Source organism: Sinocyclocheilus grahami, unplaced genomic scaffold (assembly GCF_001515645.1).
Source record: "Sinocyclocheilus grahami isolate Dianchi unplaced genomic scaffold, SAMN03320097.WGS_v1.1 scaffold130.1, whole genome shotgun sequence".
In the NCBI taxonomy this organism is placed as follows: domain Eukaryota; kingdom Metazoa; phylum Chordata; class Actinopteri; order Cypriniformes; family Cyprinidae; genus Sinocyclocheilus; species Sinocyclocheilus grahami.
Window position 1 is genome coordinate 1241954 of NW_015505309.1, and position 17122 is coordinate 1259075.

The 17122-nt window shown below is 36.5% G+C and overlaps 2 protein-coding genes across 3 annotated transcripts in view; both read left to right on the top strand.

The window, feature by feature from the left end:
• LOC107590614 (N-alpha-acetyltransferase 60-like) lies at positions 1-5606 on the top strand. 2 transcript variants are annotated; one of them, XM_016279477.1, is made up of 6 exons: positions 1-258; positions 1006-1121; positions 1212-1341; positions 3979-4075; positions 4154-4388; positions 5310-5606. In XM_016279477.1, exons 2-6 carry the CDS (start codon positions 1012-1014, stop codon positions 5497-5499), a joined length of 762 nt encoding a protein of 253 aa, XP_016134963.1. In that variant the 5' UTR covers positions 1-258; positions 1006-1011; the 3' UTR covers positions 5500-5606. The 2 variants fall into 2 exon arrangements, with proteins under 2 accessions (XP_016134963.1, XP_016134962.1); XM_016279476.1 differs by having other exon boundaries at positions 2-262.
• Positions 5607-11728: 6122 nt separating this feature from the next.
• LOC107590589 (calcium-regulated heat stable protein 1-like) overlaps positions 11729-17122 on the top strand; it is a 16495-nt gene continuing 11101 nt past the window's right edge. Inside the window, exon 1 of the mRNA XM_016279440.1 lies at positions 11729-11739. The gene's annotated coding sequence lies outside the window, so the exon portion shown is untranslated. The remainder of the gene's footprint in view (positions 11740-17122) is intronic.

Genomic DNA, 17122 nt, shown 5'->3' on the forward strand with positions numbered 1-17122 from the left:
CTAAACAGGGACAACAGCGCCTACTACGGTCACAGAATTTGGTGTAACACCGGAAGTGTCTGCCCAGAGTTTGTCGAAGTGCTAACGGCTACGCTAATGCATTTCAGAGCGCAATACGATTCTCTGACTGAATGTGTCATCTCCATCCCGGACACAAATTTACACACTATCGCCATGCTACCGCAGCAGTGAACCTTCTTCACGGCAATAAAAAGAAACGACTGCATATTCTTCTGCTTATCCAAGCGGTGAAACTAGGCAGGTTAGGAATTATTTCGCATCCTAGCTAATGATTTCTGCATGCAGCTGTTAGCATGGAAACAAATAAAGGAAACTCGACTGACAGACTGATTTTTTGAATGCACTGCATTCCCACATCATACTATTATAGATTTATTTAAATCTTCTAATAATTTTTTTTAGTTGGCTCAATAAAATCCATGTATGTCTTGACAGGCAGGAGTACTAACTAGCTGCTAGCTTGTGAGATTATGAGGTTGTCGTTCAGTTTTGGCTTTGTGTGGGTTTATAAAATTACTAAACAGTGTTTTGAATTGTGTTTGCTGTTCCTCGAGTTGAAATAGATTACAATGAAGTTACTGTATTTGACGCCTCCTTATGTGTCAGTATCATGTCAGTTGTGTAGTATTTGTTCAATTCAGTTATTTTCATTTGCTTATTCATTATGGCAAAATGTTTCTATTTACTTTAATATCGTATAATATGTTTCTGTTTTTCTTTACAGAAGACAACATTTGAGTTGACAGTAAACTGAAAGTAGCATGTTTACACTGATCACATTTCTCCTCAGAGTGACTATTTCATTGGTAGTGAGATGATAATAAACAAGTAGCTAAAAGCTTTTGATAGCAAGTAATTGGGCACGATTTTTACACATACTGACCGCATTGTCCCAATCCATGAATCTTTTAACACATAATGGACTGAAAACCTATTCAGCTTGTTTTGCACTGCTGAACTCTTCATCTTAATTTGTTCTTTCAGGTGTGAATGACAGACGTGGTGTCTACCACCGCCCTCAGTGAAATAAAGCTCCGCCTACTCTGCCACGATGACATAGAGAGAATAAAAGTACTCTGTGGCGAGTGGTTTCCCATTGAGTGAGTGCTAAAACATCTAACCAAACCATCCTTTTACACGGGTCATGCTCAACACTAACACACTCTGTTATTGTTTTTGCTGTGTTTTAGGTATCCAGACTCATGGTACCATGACATCACATCAAATAAGAAGTTCTTCTCTCTGTCTGCCACCTTTAGAGGTGGAATTGTCGGGATGATTGTGGCAGAAATAAAAAGCAGAACGAAAGTGCACAAAGAGGTACAATTTGCATATGTATACTGAGACAGTGACACAAAGAGGAAAAACTGAAGAGTCAGAATAAAATAATTCTTGTTGTAATGGTGCAGTACATTCTGTGCTTAAAGGAGTAGTTCATCCAAAAATGAAAATTTGAAAATTTACTTACCCCCAGGCCATCCAAGATGTTACATCACTTTCTCACCGGTGGATCGCCTGCAGTGAATGGGTGCTGTCAGAATGAGAGTCCAAACAGCTAATAAAAAAACATCACAATAACCCACAAGTAATCCACACTACTCCAATCCATCAATTAATCATTAAGATGTTTTTATCTTCAAACAAGTCCTCTGTCCGTAAGATTTCGTTCTCCAGTGAAAAGGTTGTCTCGTCTGAATCAAGAGAGAAATATGCGCAGGACAACTTGCAAGTGAAAACAGTCTAAAACAGTTCTAATCAAATAGGTTATTGGATTTTTTTATGAGAGAGGACAACAGGGGATGGACTTTTTCGCTGTAGGAAGCAATATTATGGATTATGGACTCATATTTTTAAAGTTAAATCAGTGACAAAATTTTGTATTTTTTTCTTACAAACACAGATTTTCACTCCAAAAGACATTCATTGATGGACTGGAGTCATCAGAATGGCTTTATTGCCAAATGTGTTTACATACACAAAGAATTTGTTTTGGTGTCAGGTGCTTCAAGTACAGACATAGTGCAGACATGCATATAATTTAAGGTAATAAAGTGAAATAAAACACTAATAATAAAAGAGAATAGGCAATAAATAAAAAATATAATATGGTAATAAAATATAGAGAAAAAGAAAACATCAATAGACAGATTTGTGAATGTGCATATGAGCTATTTACAGATGAAAAATGTTGATAAGTTATTTACATATGTACAGTCCTGAGATGTGTTGTTCAGGTGGAATATGGTCTGGGGGGAAAAGCTGTTCTCGTGTCTGGCTGTTTTGGTGCTCTGTAGCTCCGGCCAGAGGGCAACAGTTCAAAGAGGAAGTGTTCTGGGTGTGAGGGGTCCAGAGTGAGTCATGTGGATTATTATGATGCTTTTATCAGCTGTTTGGATAATTATTCTGACGGCACCCATTCACTGCAGAGGATCTGTTGGTGAGGAAGTGATGCAATGCTAAATTTCTCCAAATCTGTTCCAATGAAGAAACAAACTCGTCTACATTTTGGATGATCTGAGGGTGAGTAAATTTTCAGCAAATTTTCATTTTGGGGTGAACTATTCCTTTAACCTGTATGAATATGTGAGAGAATTTTGTTTAATGTGTTTTGTGCTATTGAATAATAAATGTTTGGATGAGTAAAAAGTTACTTTGACCATAAACAATAGTTTCTCTGGAGCTTTGATGTAAAGGTTAATATTTCAGAATAAGATCATCTGACATATCCAAAGTATTTTTATAGCGGGTGATTAATTAGGTTACAGACTAAATTTCTGCACGTAACAAAGGATTTGACCTTAATTAGAAAGGATTTTGCCTCTTCGTGGTACAGTTATGTCTCCTACTAAAGCTGCTTGCAGTTACTGTTTGTGCTCATGAGTGCTTTTATATTATGTAAGTTAGATATTACTGTTAAAATAATAATAATAATTGCCACACAATAAAATTGGCAGTGCTATTGATGAGTTTTCCAAAATTGGTGAAAGATCAGGCTATATATAGAGTGACAGAGTAAAGTCCAGTTTCATTACTGATAGTACACATTAATGTTGTTGTGTGTTGAACATTCTTACAGCACTGGGCTAGATACTATTTCTGTATCTAATAGTGCTAGTTCGAATAGTCCTGAACTGTTTACCAGAGGGCTGAAAAGAGAGTGTGATAATATGTGATTTGTCAGGGTTTGAGTGTGATTTCTTCTTGAAGTGATCACAACAGAAATGTGCAAAATTCTTTTAGCATTTTAATTTTAAATTTAATTATATTTGTGTTATTCATTTCTCCCCCAAAATGTGCTAAACACCCAAATGTAACCCAGGAAATGTGTACTGAATAAAAAAATGTACACTGTGTATTATTTCATAATAATAATAATATATATGTATATTATTATGCTACTGTTCAAAAATATTGAACAAGGATACAGTAAATTAATCAAAAGTGACATTTATAATGTTACAAAAGATTTTTATTTCACGTTAATGCTGAACTTTTTTTATTCATCAAAGAATTTTAAAAATGTTTCCACAAAACAATTAACTAGCACAGCTGTTTTCAACAATGATAATAATAATGATTGTTTCTTAAGTAGCAAATCGGCATATTAGAATGATTTCTGAAGGATCGTGTGACACTGAAGACTGGAGTAATGATGCTGAAAGTTCAACTTTGCATCACAGGAATAAATTATTTAATATATATCAAATAGAAAAAGTAATTTTTTAAATGTAATACTTCTTTACAATATTGCTGTTTATACTGTATTTTTGATCAAATAAATCCCAACTTGGTGAGCACAAGAGACTTCTTTTCAAGAAAAAAAAATCTTATAAACTCTTTAACTCCCTCAATATGTCAATCACTAATAACAAAATCCACACCATCACATTTGTTATTCCAGTATGTTCTCCCAGCTAACCGTCTGTTGCTAACTCAGCAAATATTTCTCTCCACCAGGATGGAGACATATTGGCCTCCAGCTTTCCTGTTGACACTCAAGTTGCGTACATCCTGAGTTTAGGGGTCGTGAAGGAGTTTCGAAAACATGGAATAGGTGAGAGTTGACATTTGTCTCACCTGTCCTTACAAACTGTGTGAACTGTCACTCATATCTCTTTCTCTCTCTTTGCAGGCTCTCTGTTGCTGGACAGTTTAAAGGAGCACATCTCCACCACGGCACAGGACCATTGTAAAGCCATCTACTTGCATGTGCTCACCACCAATAACACTGCCATTCACTTCTATGAGAACAGAGACTTTAAACAGCACCACTATTTACCGTATTATTACTCTATACGAGGAGTGCTGAAGGATGGCTTCACCTACGTCCTCTACATCAATGGTGGACATCCTCCATGGACTATCTTATATCCTTTGTGTTATCTCACGCATTTGTGTTCTTGTGTCACATTTATCTGTTAGTGGGAATAATCAAGGTGATTGGTAACTAGAGTTGCATGTTATGTAGGCTGATGAAGTGATGTGTGGCCAAGTATGGTGACCCATACTCGGAATTTGTACTCTGCATTTAACCCATCCAAGTGCACACACACACAGCAGTGAACACACACCCGGAGCAGTGGGCTATAACTAAAAATGTAATTATCATTATTGATACCAAATGATTTTACCTGAGAATGTGTTAATTGGTGTTTTTCCATTATTGTTTGTACATGCACAGCATTTTAGTGTGACTCATGTGCCCTATGTTTCAATGGTACTGGCATCATATAGAAAATTAAACTACTACTACTACTACTAAATTTATTACACTACTGCTCAAACGTTTGGGGTCAGATGTAAATAATATATAATAAAATAATATAATAAAAATGATCAATCCTGGATCCAGTTTCCACAAACATATTAAGCATCACAATGATTTTCAACATTGATAATAATAAGAAATGTTTCCTGAGCAGCATATCAGCATGTTAAAATGATTTCTGTAGGATCATGTGACACTGAAGACTGGAGTAATGGCTGTTGAAAATTCAGCTTTGCCATCACAGGAATAAATGTAATAATATAATAATAATATTTTACAATATTTCTGTTTTTACGGTGATTTTAATTCAATTAATGCAGCTTTGGTGAACATAAGACACATTTAAAAAATATTTAAAAAATCTTAGCTCCAAACATTTGAACAGCAGTGAATATTCTCAGTTGTCTAGGAGTCAGGTAGCAATGTAATCTCCAAAATCACAACATAGGTCCCTTAATATACTGGTCTGAAATTGAACCGCAAATGACTGGCAGAAAGCATTCCTTAACTCACTCAGCACTGATTATATTCATCGTATAGGTTCGGCACTGGCCAGTCTGAGCCCCTGCTCAATTCCTCAGAGAATTTACAGGCAAGCACAGAATCTGCTGCGCAGCTTTCTGCCGTGGTCGAGCATCTCTTCCAAGAGACATGAAATATTGAAAGCAGTAACTGAAATGTTTTTCATAATCTTACCCGATAGTCTCTGAATAGTGAAGCACCCTCTAGTGTTCATTGAGTGGATGGTAGACTAGAGGGGATTTTTTTTATGTTCACAAAATGAATTGTATTTGTTGTATTGCTCTTGCATCCCTCCATTTGTAAACCAGCATAAACCAGCAAAAGGACCAACATAAACCAGCAAAAGGACCAGCTTAAACCAGCAGATTAAACCAGCAAAAGGACTAGCTTAAACCAGCATAAGGACCATCTTAAACCAGCATAAACCAGCACAAGGACCAACATAAACCAGCAAAAGGACCAGCTTAAACCAGCAGATTAAACCAGCAAAAGGACTAGCTTAAACCAGCATAAGGACCATCTTAAACCAGCATAAACCAGCACAAGGACCAACATAAACCAGCAAAAGGACCAGCTTAAACCAGCAGATTAAACCAGCAAAAGGACTAGCTTAAACCAGCATAAGGACCATCTTAAACCAGCATAAACCAGCACAAGGACCAACATAAACCAGCAAAAGGACCAGCTTAAACCAGCAGATTAAACCAGCAAAAGGACTAGCTTAAACCAGCATAAGGACCATCTTAAACCAGCATAAACCAGCAAAGGACCAGCTTAAACCAGCATCCCATCGTCAAAACATACCTAACCAGCATATGCTGTTTTTTTCAACAGGGGGGGGGGGTTAAAGCGCAGCTCGTCGAAGTAACAGTTCTAGTAAACATGTGCCACTATTCTAGGAAATATACAGGAAAAATGTGTTTCTCGTGTAAAGAATGTTTTGGTGGGAGACTGACGCTCAGATGTTGACTTAATATTGCAGTTGACACCAGATGACAGTGAAAAACAGATCCTCCCTAGAGATGTGCGCTGCTTTTCAGTTTTGCTGTGCCAGGACAAATAACAATGCAACTTAGTATTCTTTATTGCTTTTGATGTAGCGCTACAAAAAGTGTCTCAGTGTTGGGTTGGTGACTTAATCTTCAAGAACATTGTACAGTAGCATGAAGGTAGACGTGACCTTTGGCAACTCTTCCACCTTACATACATAGTAAAAAATGTGCCATAGAAAATGTACATAGTAAATATGTTAAATTAACATCTTGATTAATGCATTACATTAGTTTAGGATTTATAAGACATATATAAAGCTGTATGTTTTGAGCATAATTTAGTTTTTCCATTTTGTAGAATTATTGTTGTTATTATTGTTGTTATTTTTACCCAAAATGAAAATGATGTTCTGCTGAATGCAAAAGTAGGCTAGACATTGGCTTGACTGATGTATTTGGTTGCTGTTTTCTATGCATTTCAATGTTTTATATCTAATGAGGACCGAATCTGTAATCTTTTTTTTGTTGTTGTAATTTTGCAATTTGACAATCTGAGTCTGCAGTGACTTAAATTATGTTCGATGTTTAAAAAAAAAAAAAAAAAATGTTTTCCCCCTTCCACCCGCCTCCCCTCGCTGGAAAACTAATTCCAAATTGGTGAATCATATAGGTTTGGAAGTAATAATATAATAATAATATTTTACAATATTTCTGTTTTTACGGTGATTTTAATTCAATTAATGCAGCTTTGGTGAACATAAGACACATTTCTATGTTCGATGTTTAAAAAAAAAAAAAAAAAATGTTTTCCCCCTTCCACCCGCCTCCCCTCGCTGGAAAACTAATTCCAAATTGGTGAATCATATAGGTTTGGAATGAATATGAGTAATGTTACCTTCAAGTCATGTCGGAAAGATTGTATTTACAGGTTGAACCACTGATCAGTGGGCCACCACAAAGTTGGCGAGTGGGTAAACTTGAGATTTTTTTTTTTTAGAGCTCGCAGTTGGAGTCAGTTAGAAAAAATACACAAGACACCGTGAATGCAGCATCTGTATTGATGGTACAATTGTTGAAATTATTAGCATTATTTTTTTTTAAATTTACAATAAAACTAGCTACTAGATACAAAAATACAAAATACAGTTGTGATGCAATATATAACGATTCAGTTCACATTCTAAATTGAATAAAAACATAAAGCAAAAACACACCTGATGCAGATTATGTATCACTTTTAGAAACAGATTTCCAAAATCTTGCTTTATTTTTTTGAAATAAAAAAGGGTTCATCGGCATTTTGCTCTGACCAAAGTGATTTGAGTGCACCTGAGGTTGTAAATTAATTAGATCTTCCCAACTCGTATATACAAACTTCCCTGCAGGACATCATCATAAGGATCACTGATTGTTTTAGGTGATCTCGTTTATTGTTGTTTAGTTTATTATTCTTGATTTGAGGCTGCAAATGATACTGAAAACTACAAGGACAAGGAAAAGGCTGATTACATTGGAGGTTACCATATCCAGGCTGATGTTCGATACTTTTTCCCAAAACTGAAGTCACAGAGCTTAAAGAATCCCAGTGATATGGTGCCCCTCAGATGGGATGTTTTTGTATCTTGAGGTTGCTGATCCATTTTTGTATTCTTTTGAAAGACAGAAAAAATTATTGCATCATAGTGTAATGTACCAGAAGTTAATTTCTTAAAAATGATTTTGTGTCTTCACCTGAAGAACACATTGCATTATTTACTCATTTCTACATAGGCCATTGGGCCATGCTTTCAATTACGTAACTGATAGTTCTCCAGTTGTAATATTGGATTTTGGGGAGTGACAGCATACCCCGTTGGGACCTTATACAGACAACTAGAGGTCATGGTGTACTGAATCTGTTACTGTGACTAGAAGAAATACTGCAGTGTACTCTCATTATATAATTATAAGGTTCTCCAGACAGAGACAGGATTTTCTGCGTGTTGTGTGACCTGCTAAAAACAAGGATTACTAAGAGGATATCTCTCTGTGTAATCCTATCATTGAGTTAATGGAGAGCACGATAACTTTAAGTTACCGAAGAGTAAAACTGAGAGGACACATGTTTTAATGTAATATTAAAGACATGCGGATGGCTATCTGATCATCTGTTTATATAGACTAGCACAATCTGTTGCAGTACAAACTCAAGACAATGACATAGTTCATAGTCAATAAGGAAGAGGATAATACAATGGCAAATTATGATAATTGTTTCTAGAGAAAGCACCTTGAAGTTTTGATCTGTCAGAGAATACCATTGAGATGCAAGTTAGTTTTCAAAGCCTCTTGACAGAATAGATTTGGCCTTTTTAGGCCTGTCGCAATAATCAATATATCGACTTATCGCGCAATATATGTACATGACCTCAATAATTAATGGTGACGCAATATATCGGACAATATATTTACTTAAAAATTCATATCACCATGTTTTGTACATTCCACTTGTGCTTGTGTCTTTTGCAGATTCTTGTACATAACGTGGTGTAGTCATGAGGTGCTGCTAGTACAAATTTTAAAAAAATGCTTCTTCAAAAAAAAAGTTTAATCTGCAGATATGATCTTGTTTAGGGATCTGTGCCTTTGGGCATACGGACATCTGACTGCTAAGTAGTGATTGTGTTTTTCAGCAATAGTGTGCACTCTTAATTTACAGAGAAAATAAGGTCTGGGAAAAATCTGTAGATGGATAAATCTTCATACAAGTTCTTTGTGCAGTTTTCTTTTTTTCTACTTGTTACTTTGCACTTTTTGTTAGAAAATGTTTATTGACTATTTATTCAGGTTTTTTAAGGTATGTAATATTTGGATACTTAATTCCCATGATTTAAATATTCTTAAAAATTAAAAGTTTGTTGTCATTTGGAAGTGTGTAGACCTTCTTGCATCATCATGCTGTTACATTATGATTATATATTCAGTGGCATAAAATTATCTTTAAAATGACAATAATATCGCTTATCGCAATTATTTCTGGGGAAATATATCGCACAACAAAAAGTTGTTATCGTGACAGGCCTAGGCCTTTTCAACTCTATACCAGTCATATATTTGTATTACAAAGATCATATTTTGCAAGCTCCACCATGGGTGTGACCTATGCCTTTCATGTATATCTGTTCATATTGTGCAATCCCAACCTCAGCCAAGCAGGACCAAATGAGTTTAACCTAGTAACAGGTGGAATCCACCTGTTATTTCATTCTGTTTCATGCAATGCCATTTCATTTTGTTTGTTGTTACGTACCAGAGAACTTCATGAAAGCTGTTCTATTTGCTTTTCGCAGGTTCTGGACTACCGAATGGCCAGCCTTGAAATATTGTACTGATAAGAACCAGTATCCAAGAAACAAATACTTACACAAGTCTTTTCACTCATATAACTGTAATAATAAGTTTTAGCATCAATATTACTTAGAATTGTATCGTAAAAATACATTTGTTTCTGCGTATTTCAAGGATAATAGTGGCCTAAGTGTGTCTAAATCTACTACATTAAATTTTAATGATTCTAGGTTGGACTTGTTATAATTGTTGTATTTATTTAATGTGGAGATTAGACTATGGAGGAGTTTGATGCTGATATAGAAATAAAAAAATATATGTTGGGATGAATGCGCATAAAAAAAGCTTATTATGTTGTATTTATAATAACTGTATTGTTGGAAACCCATCAGTCCTGGGAGAAGGAAACTACCCTTAGTTTTGATTAGCTGTTTCCTGGTTGTGTCTTTTGATTGAACAAAAGGTCCTTGTCTCCCTGTTTTCTTTTGCTATCCCTTGTCTCAAGGCCATTTGGAAATTTGGATTACGTTTCCAAAATATTACAGTCATAATCTGACATTTCAAACATGATCTCCACCCTTCTGAAAAACTGAGCTTCCCCTGTTTTCCATCATGCACTCTCAGAAAAAAAGGTACAAAAGCTGTCATTTTAGGTACTAATATGTACACTTTAGGTACTAATATGTACCTTTTAAGGTACCAATGTGGACTGTTTAGGTACAAAGGTGTGACTTTTGAAAAGGTACCGCCCCAGTGACAGCCTTTGAGTGTGTAATCTGCATTTCTAAATAATCAAAATAGGAATGTCTGCTTGTATCAGCTTTTTGGTTTTTGTGGTTAGACCTGAATATGTTCACAGATGTATTTGTGCATAAGTTCAGCAGTGGCATTTTGTCAGGATAGGTTTAGTTTATGTTGGGCAAGTGAATTTGAATATAGTGTAACTTCATTTAGATTTAAGACCATTAAAGGGATAGTTCACCTAAAAATGAAACCGTTTACTCACTCTCATGTCGTTACGACCCTGTATGACATTTTCATGTGCAGAAATATTTACTTGATTTTAAGAAGTATCTTTTGTCTTTCTGTTAAGTGCATAAACAATGGAGAATGTGTTGAGCTCTCTGTGTTCGAACAGGTCAAATTCATATATCTGTTGCACGTGGCTTTACAAAAACAGGAAATGACATGTTGCTGTGACTGCTATTGCTGTCCTTGAAGTATATTCTGCACAATGAAAGGGCATTCCTGAATGGTAGAGACTAAATGTAAAAGTTGAAGACTCCGTTATTGATTAAAAAAAGACTCTCCTCTCAGAGTCTAATATGCCACTGGAGAAAGTTTTTTGTTCTCTCATTCATGCTCCATTCAAACTTATTGAAGCTGTAACAGTAGGGTCTGAGTCAGAGCTCTCCTTGCCTCATGAAACTGTGGGCCAGATTCAATAGTGTGCCGTCACTGTGTGTAGCAACATCTATTGATGAGGATGTAGGCATCTGGACCTGGCAGAGGTTTTAGTCATTTTGTCATTCATTGTCATTTTAGGCACATTATTTCATTTCCTGCAGGCTGTGATGCATACAAACTCTTTATTATATTCATCCATCAGTTTATATCCATTTAGCATGTTGTCCCCAGGGAAAACATGGGCAGGAGTGGGCATGTTATTGAACGAATGCAGCTGAGGTTGGCGTGTACTATACTGGTGTGATAATGATTGTTGTTGATTCCATTAAGTGGTGTAGTTTTGTTAAGTGTATCTCTTAACTCGCATTTTGTTGGAAATGTACTTTCATTGGATCGTTAAAAGGCGATAAAAGCTGTGCTGCTCACTTCCTGTGTACTTTACAAACTGAACCTCTTCGGGTGCTTTCAGCTCTTGAGTGCAAACAAACAGATAATTGTCACCCATGCAACATTCCCACCTCCAGACTCGTCGTCCAGATGGAGAGCGTTTAGATTCCCTTTATCTCTCCATCACTGCTGTATTTATACTCGCCAACTTCACGGTTGCTCCGCCCACCAACACAGGCCACAGGTGGAGTGCAAGAGGGGGAGGTGGTTTATTTGACCAAGGTTGCCGCATTGTACCCAAGCACACTGTTGCTGGTGAGTAGCCCGGTCATGTCAAGGGCAGGGATGAGATTGATTTCAGAGCTGCTTGTTAGTACACTTGCTAGATCAGGTGCAGATTAGGCATTCAGCAGTTACATACCGTACATAGCTGTCTGCTGATGACGCCCACTTGTAGTCTTTCTGCTGGGGTTGTTTATCCCACCAATCTAGCTTGGAGGGAATATCGTATAGATTCTGTGTACGTGAAGACAGAACTTGTTCACGGCCTTTGCATGCTTCATGTAAAGAGTATGCTGAACATTTGACTTGAAAGCTCTAGAATGTCACCCAGCAAACAGGAAACATTCTCATATTTTTGGCTAGCGTTCTGGCAAAGTTCTCTCAAAGTTATGAACAAACGTTCATCCAGTAATGTTAATAGAATGTTCATTCAGAGTTAACTGGTCTTTAATGTTCTAAAACCGTTCTTTCTTATTTATTTATCATGGATAATTTTTCTGTGTGCTTGTCTTAACATTTTTAAAATGTTACTACTTGTTTCAGAACGTTCAGAGAGCATTCAAGTAACTTTCCAATAATGGTTGCATGATGAGAAAATGGAATGTTCCTCTGATATGCGTATACACTGGGGGGAAAAAAAACTGGTGCAGAAACAATTTTCACTCAGAAATTGCTAGTAAATTTCACAACTAATTACAAAGAAATGGCAAGTAACACATTGAAATAAACGTGACATTTTGAAGCAGAAGGACTGAAAAAGAGTATCTTATATATATATATATATATATATATATAATGTTATGAATATTCAGAGAACATTAACATAACTCACTAGGAACATTAGCAAAACGTTCTTGAAAAGGCATTTTTGTTAGCTGGTGGCATGAACACGTAAAAGTGTAAACTTGTGACCTTATTTTGTGAAACTAGTTGTTGTGGGCAGTACTTGAAACGGTTTCATTACTGCAGCCTTGACATACATTTCCTGTTGGGTGACGTCAATGCAAATGTACATGTTCTGGTCCTGCTGCATGTTTTATTCCCTGGTTTTATGAGTGTGCCGCTTGTGGTAGAATTTTATGTCCTTATTGACCTTAAGACGTAAATTTAAATCATATTTTGTCTACAAAGACCTGTTTTATTGTGCTATATTGCATACTGGCATGGCATAGTTTAGGATCCCTGCTCACAATATGGCTTTGTGCTCCTATTGTGGAAGGTTAGTGCCAGACAGAGTTATTTGCCTATGCAGGCAGATTCGCACTGTATAATCATGCCTTCCTTCTTACTACTAGTTTTAACGCAAAATAAACATGAATGAACATCTCATGCCTCATGTAATCGCTCAATCAGTGTTTCAACCTTTGAAAGACGGCAACAAAACCACTTGTAAACAAAATGTCATGTAGCATTTAATTTACCTCAGGCAGGTCATCAGTGTCCACAGCTCGTTGGTTCACTATAAAGGAAGTCTAGAGAAGAGCATTTCGCGAAATATATACTCGTGTGTGTGTGTGTATGTGTATGTGTATGTGTGTGTGTGTGTATATATATATATATATATAACTCATATTTTACTTTGCCTGTTAGTGATGTCTTAATTATTCAATATTTAAATAAATCTGTTATGAAACGAGTTATGAGAGGCACTGTGTAAATGATTATATTCCACCAACAAATAGAATTTTTATAATTTAGAAGTTCATTTAAAAACTACATTATGTGCAATTTACATGTTTGCATAATTTTTTTGTTAAGTGTTGCTTGTTATTTAAAAAAAATAAATATTAGGCCTAATTTCATTTAAGTTTGGGCTCTGTTGTTAACTGTAACATTGTATGCCTAATGCATAAGGGCTCACTATAGTTTAGAGCAGAGGTCCCCAACCACCGGGTCGCGACCCACTACCGGGCCATGGAAAAATTGCTGCCAGGTCGCAAGAACGTTCTGGGAAAAATGTGTAGCCTATAGATATGACACTCTGCTATTTATTTATGTTAATGATTGTTCTAATTATTCTGTATTTTCTTTGTATGCGATTGATATGGAGTAGCAATTTGACAATTTCATGTTAAATAAGTAAATGAAAGATTGCTCTGAGCTAGTGCTGGGCGGTATGACCAAAAATGTATACGGTATTTTTCAAAATTATACCGGTTTCACAGTACAAGACGTTTTTTTTTTTTTTTCATGCATGACCGGGTGTTAACCATATTTTCTACTGATTGAGAGGAAATACTGCAGTATGTTGACTTAGAATGCCCTATTTTACTGTCATGATGAGTGAATATTGTCAAAACATACCACACTAAATAGTGACTAAACACAACCCCTTTTAATACATGTTAACCAGGAGTCACTCTCATTTATAATCACGGCATCATCTGATAAAATCAACATGCATCTACACTAAAGAGCGGCTATGCGGTTGTTTTGGCTATATTACTTTTTTGTCTCATGCAGCGCACTGCTTGCGTCGGAGTAACGAACTAAAAAAAAACAACAAAAAAGTGCATGTGATATTAACAGACGAACTACGCTTGTATTTATAATTGCAAACAATCAGTAAGCAACAGGTGCTAGGAAACGCTGTTTTGTACTCATTTATTGACGAGTCGGCTGCGATGCGGCCAACTGAAAGTGCTGCTTCTCTGCCGCTCACTGCACAGAACAGACGCCGAGAGAGGTGACACTTCTCCGGGAAAGTCAGACCTCGCGTTCACGGGACAGCACTGGCGAAATCTCCCAACTGAACCATAGCTAAGGTTTATCACTAGGTTTGTCAGTATGAATATTCTATGAAAAAAAGCCGCTAAAAGGGTCTGAAAGTTGCTACATCTAGTGCTAAAGTCCCGCTCGTGTGTGTGTGTGAGACGCGAGAGCTGATGGCAGGGGGCGGTGGATATTTGTGGCAGTCAATGTGGATATTGTGGATGAGTTCTTCTGTCATCACGTTCTATTAGTTCTACAGCTTCAGTTTCGGAACTTTCACGCTTAGTAACACATACAGCTGTGCCCTCACCACAGTGCAACAGTGAAAAGGGACCCATTTCAAACAGTGTCGCGTTCCGAACGTTGTTTAAGCGACATACACCGGCATTGCGGTATTTTAAAAATTCATATCATAACAAAAATAAAAACCGGTATTCGGTATGAACCGTTATATCACCCAGCACTACTCTGATCTGTCACATATTAGGAGTTAAACGGATCGCAGTTGATCCGTAGTACGTACGGATGAGACCCTACCGTTTGGCACGCACGTGATTCGCAGATTCATTTGCCAATTTACACGAACAAGCAATTTTAAACCACAAAAAGAAGAAACGAAAGAGAGCTCAATTTGTTACTCACGCGCTGTTCTTGCACACAAAGCGTGCACAAGAGACGTGTTGCAGACATCGCGGAAATACCGAGTTGCTTATACATACACATAAAATTAGCCTATGTCAAAAACCCTTCATGGCATGGTCATTCTCTGTGCTTTAAATATTTTTAAAAAATTAAAAAAACTGAAAAAATTGTCCGATCTGTGACTCAAAAAAACCACAATATTATGCGTTGAACCACTATATAATGCTATTATAATACTATATAATAACCTAATATATATATATATATATATATATATTAGTGATGTCAAACGATTAATTGCGATTAATCGCATCCAAAATAAAAGTTTAATATTTTCCAAACGTAACTGGTCCATGGTATAAAAAAGGTTGGAGACCCCTGGTTTAGAGCATACGCTAAGGTAGATTTTTATCCCCAAGAAAAATTTTATTATAACTGAGCTTATTTAAAGAAAGAGCAATTTGTGTAGTAAACCACTGTTTAATAATAATAATTAAAAAAAAGTTTTCCCCCCTGCTGTACCGAAACTGTACTGAGCCTGTTTTTTTTTGTGACATCAAAACCAAGGAACGTACCGAACCGTCATGTTGGTGTACCGTTAGGGCTAACCCCAAATATGGCCTCACTATTGAAGGAAGCCCTGCCTTCTGAGTGAAAAAGCCAATCGCTAATCGGTAAAGTCAGTCGCTATCCACCTTTTTCTTCTACGCGGAAGTAAGCCTATGGGTGAGACTTCCGGTTCATTAGCCGCTATAGGTAAATAACGAGGAGAATAACAACGTGCAGTAAACGGTAAAACTGTTTACACTACAAACCAGTGTGTTCATAATTAAGATAATACATTAAAATAATATGATAAGTAGGGATGGGTACCGAAACCCGGTATTTAATCGGTACCGGGGCTAAATTATGAAAGACCGGAGTATCGATAAGCTCTGACATTAACGGTTCTGCTATCGGTACTGGAGAAATGAATAAAACACACATACATTTATTATTGCTATATATACATTATCTTGCAAATCTATCTCGCAGAGTCGCCAGCTGTTTTTCAAACATTTGTCTATGATGCATTTTTGCTATTTGCAATTCAGAAGCGAGATCGCGCCCACGCGGAGGAGCTTCAGCACGCGCAACATGAAAGCCCTGTTTAATTATGATAGAAGAGAGAACTAAACATTCAAACATCTGCTTACGCTTTATGCCTGTGGTGGTTTTTTTAAGCTAATTAAATTTTTTTATTTCGATTTTGGCTTCTAAGGATTATACAAAAGAAGACATGAGGTAAAGCTATTAAAAACTAACTGCGTTTCGTCTTGCGCAACTTCTTTCCCTTCACAGCGGTGCGCATTCGTTCCTCCCTAAAACCCAAACTTAACGTCAGAATCAGCTCAATCGGTGATTGTTGTAAGATGCCGTCTTTACTGTTGCTAAATTGCTAAAACGGGACATGTTTGCCAATAAAACGTTGAAAGTACAATCCGCACAAGAGACGCTGTTCCTCAGGCTGAAATGTGTGCACACTCCAAAACGGACAAACAAATTACACTTTGAGCTTTGGGCACATGTCCAAACGATCAAATACACACAAAATATGTCAAAATGGCCGGCTTGGAGAGTATTTACTTAAACACAGTTTATGTCTTAAGTGGAGGAGAACAGTTGGGAGAAAAGCCGATGTGTGTCAATATATTGTCTTAAAGTGACAGACTGGCGCTTGGGCCATCAAAATGCAAATCTGCTCTTAATCTGAATAACGTTATAGCTTTAATAAGCATTAATCTATCAATACATACACTGAAAACTATGCAGTGTTCATTTACATTTGATTACTTTTAGATTTCTTTTGTAGGCTATTACTTACCTGAACAGTAATGTTAGTAGAACTTCATGGAAGAATGACAGCATTGTTTATTTCATTTCATTTGTATATTTGTTTTATTGTATTTGTCCGTTTGTTTTACTTTGTTTCTTTGTTCATGTTTTTACTGTATCTTATCTTATGTATAAAACACAAAAAATGCCTGCACACTAGTGCATTTACAAATTGATGTTTTATATT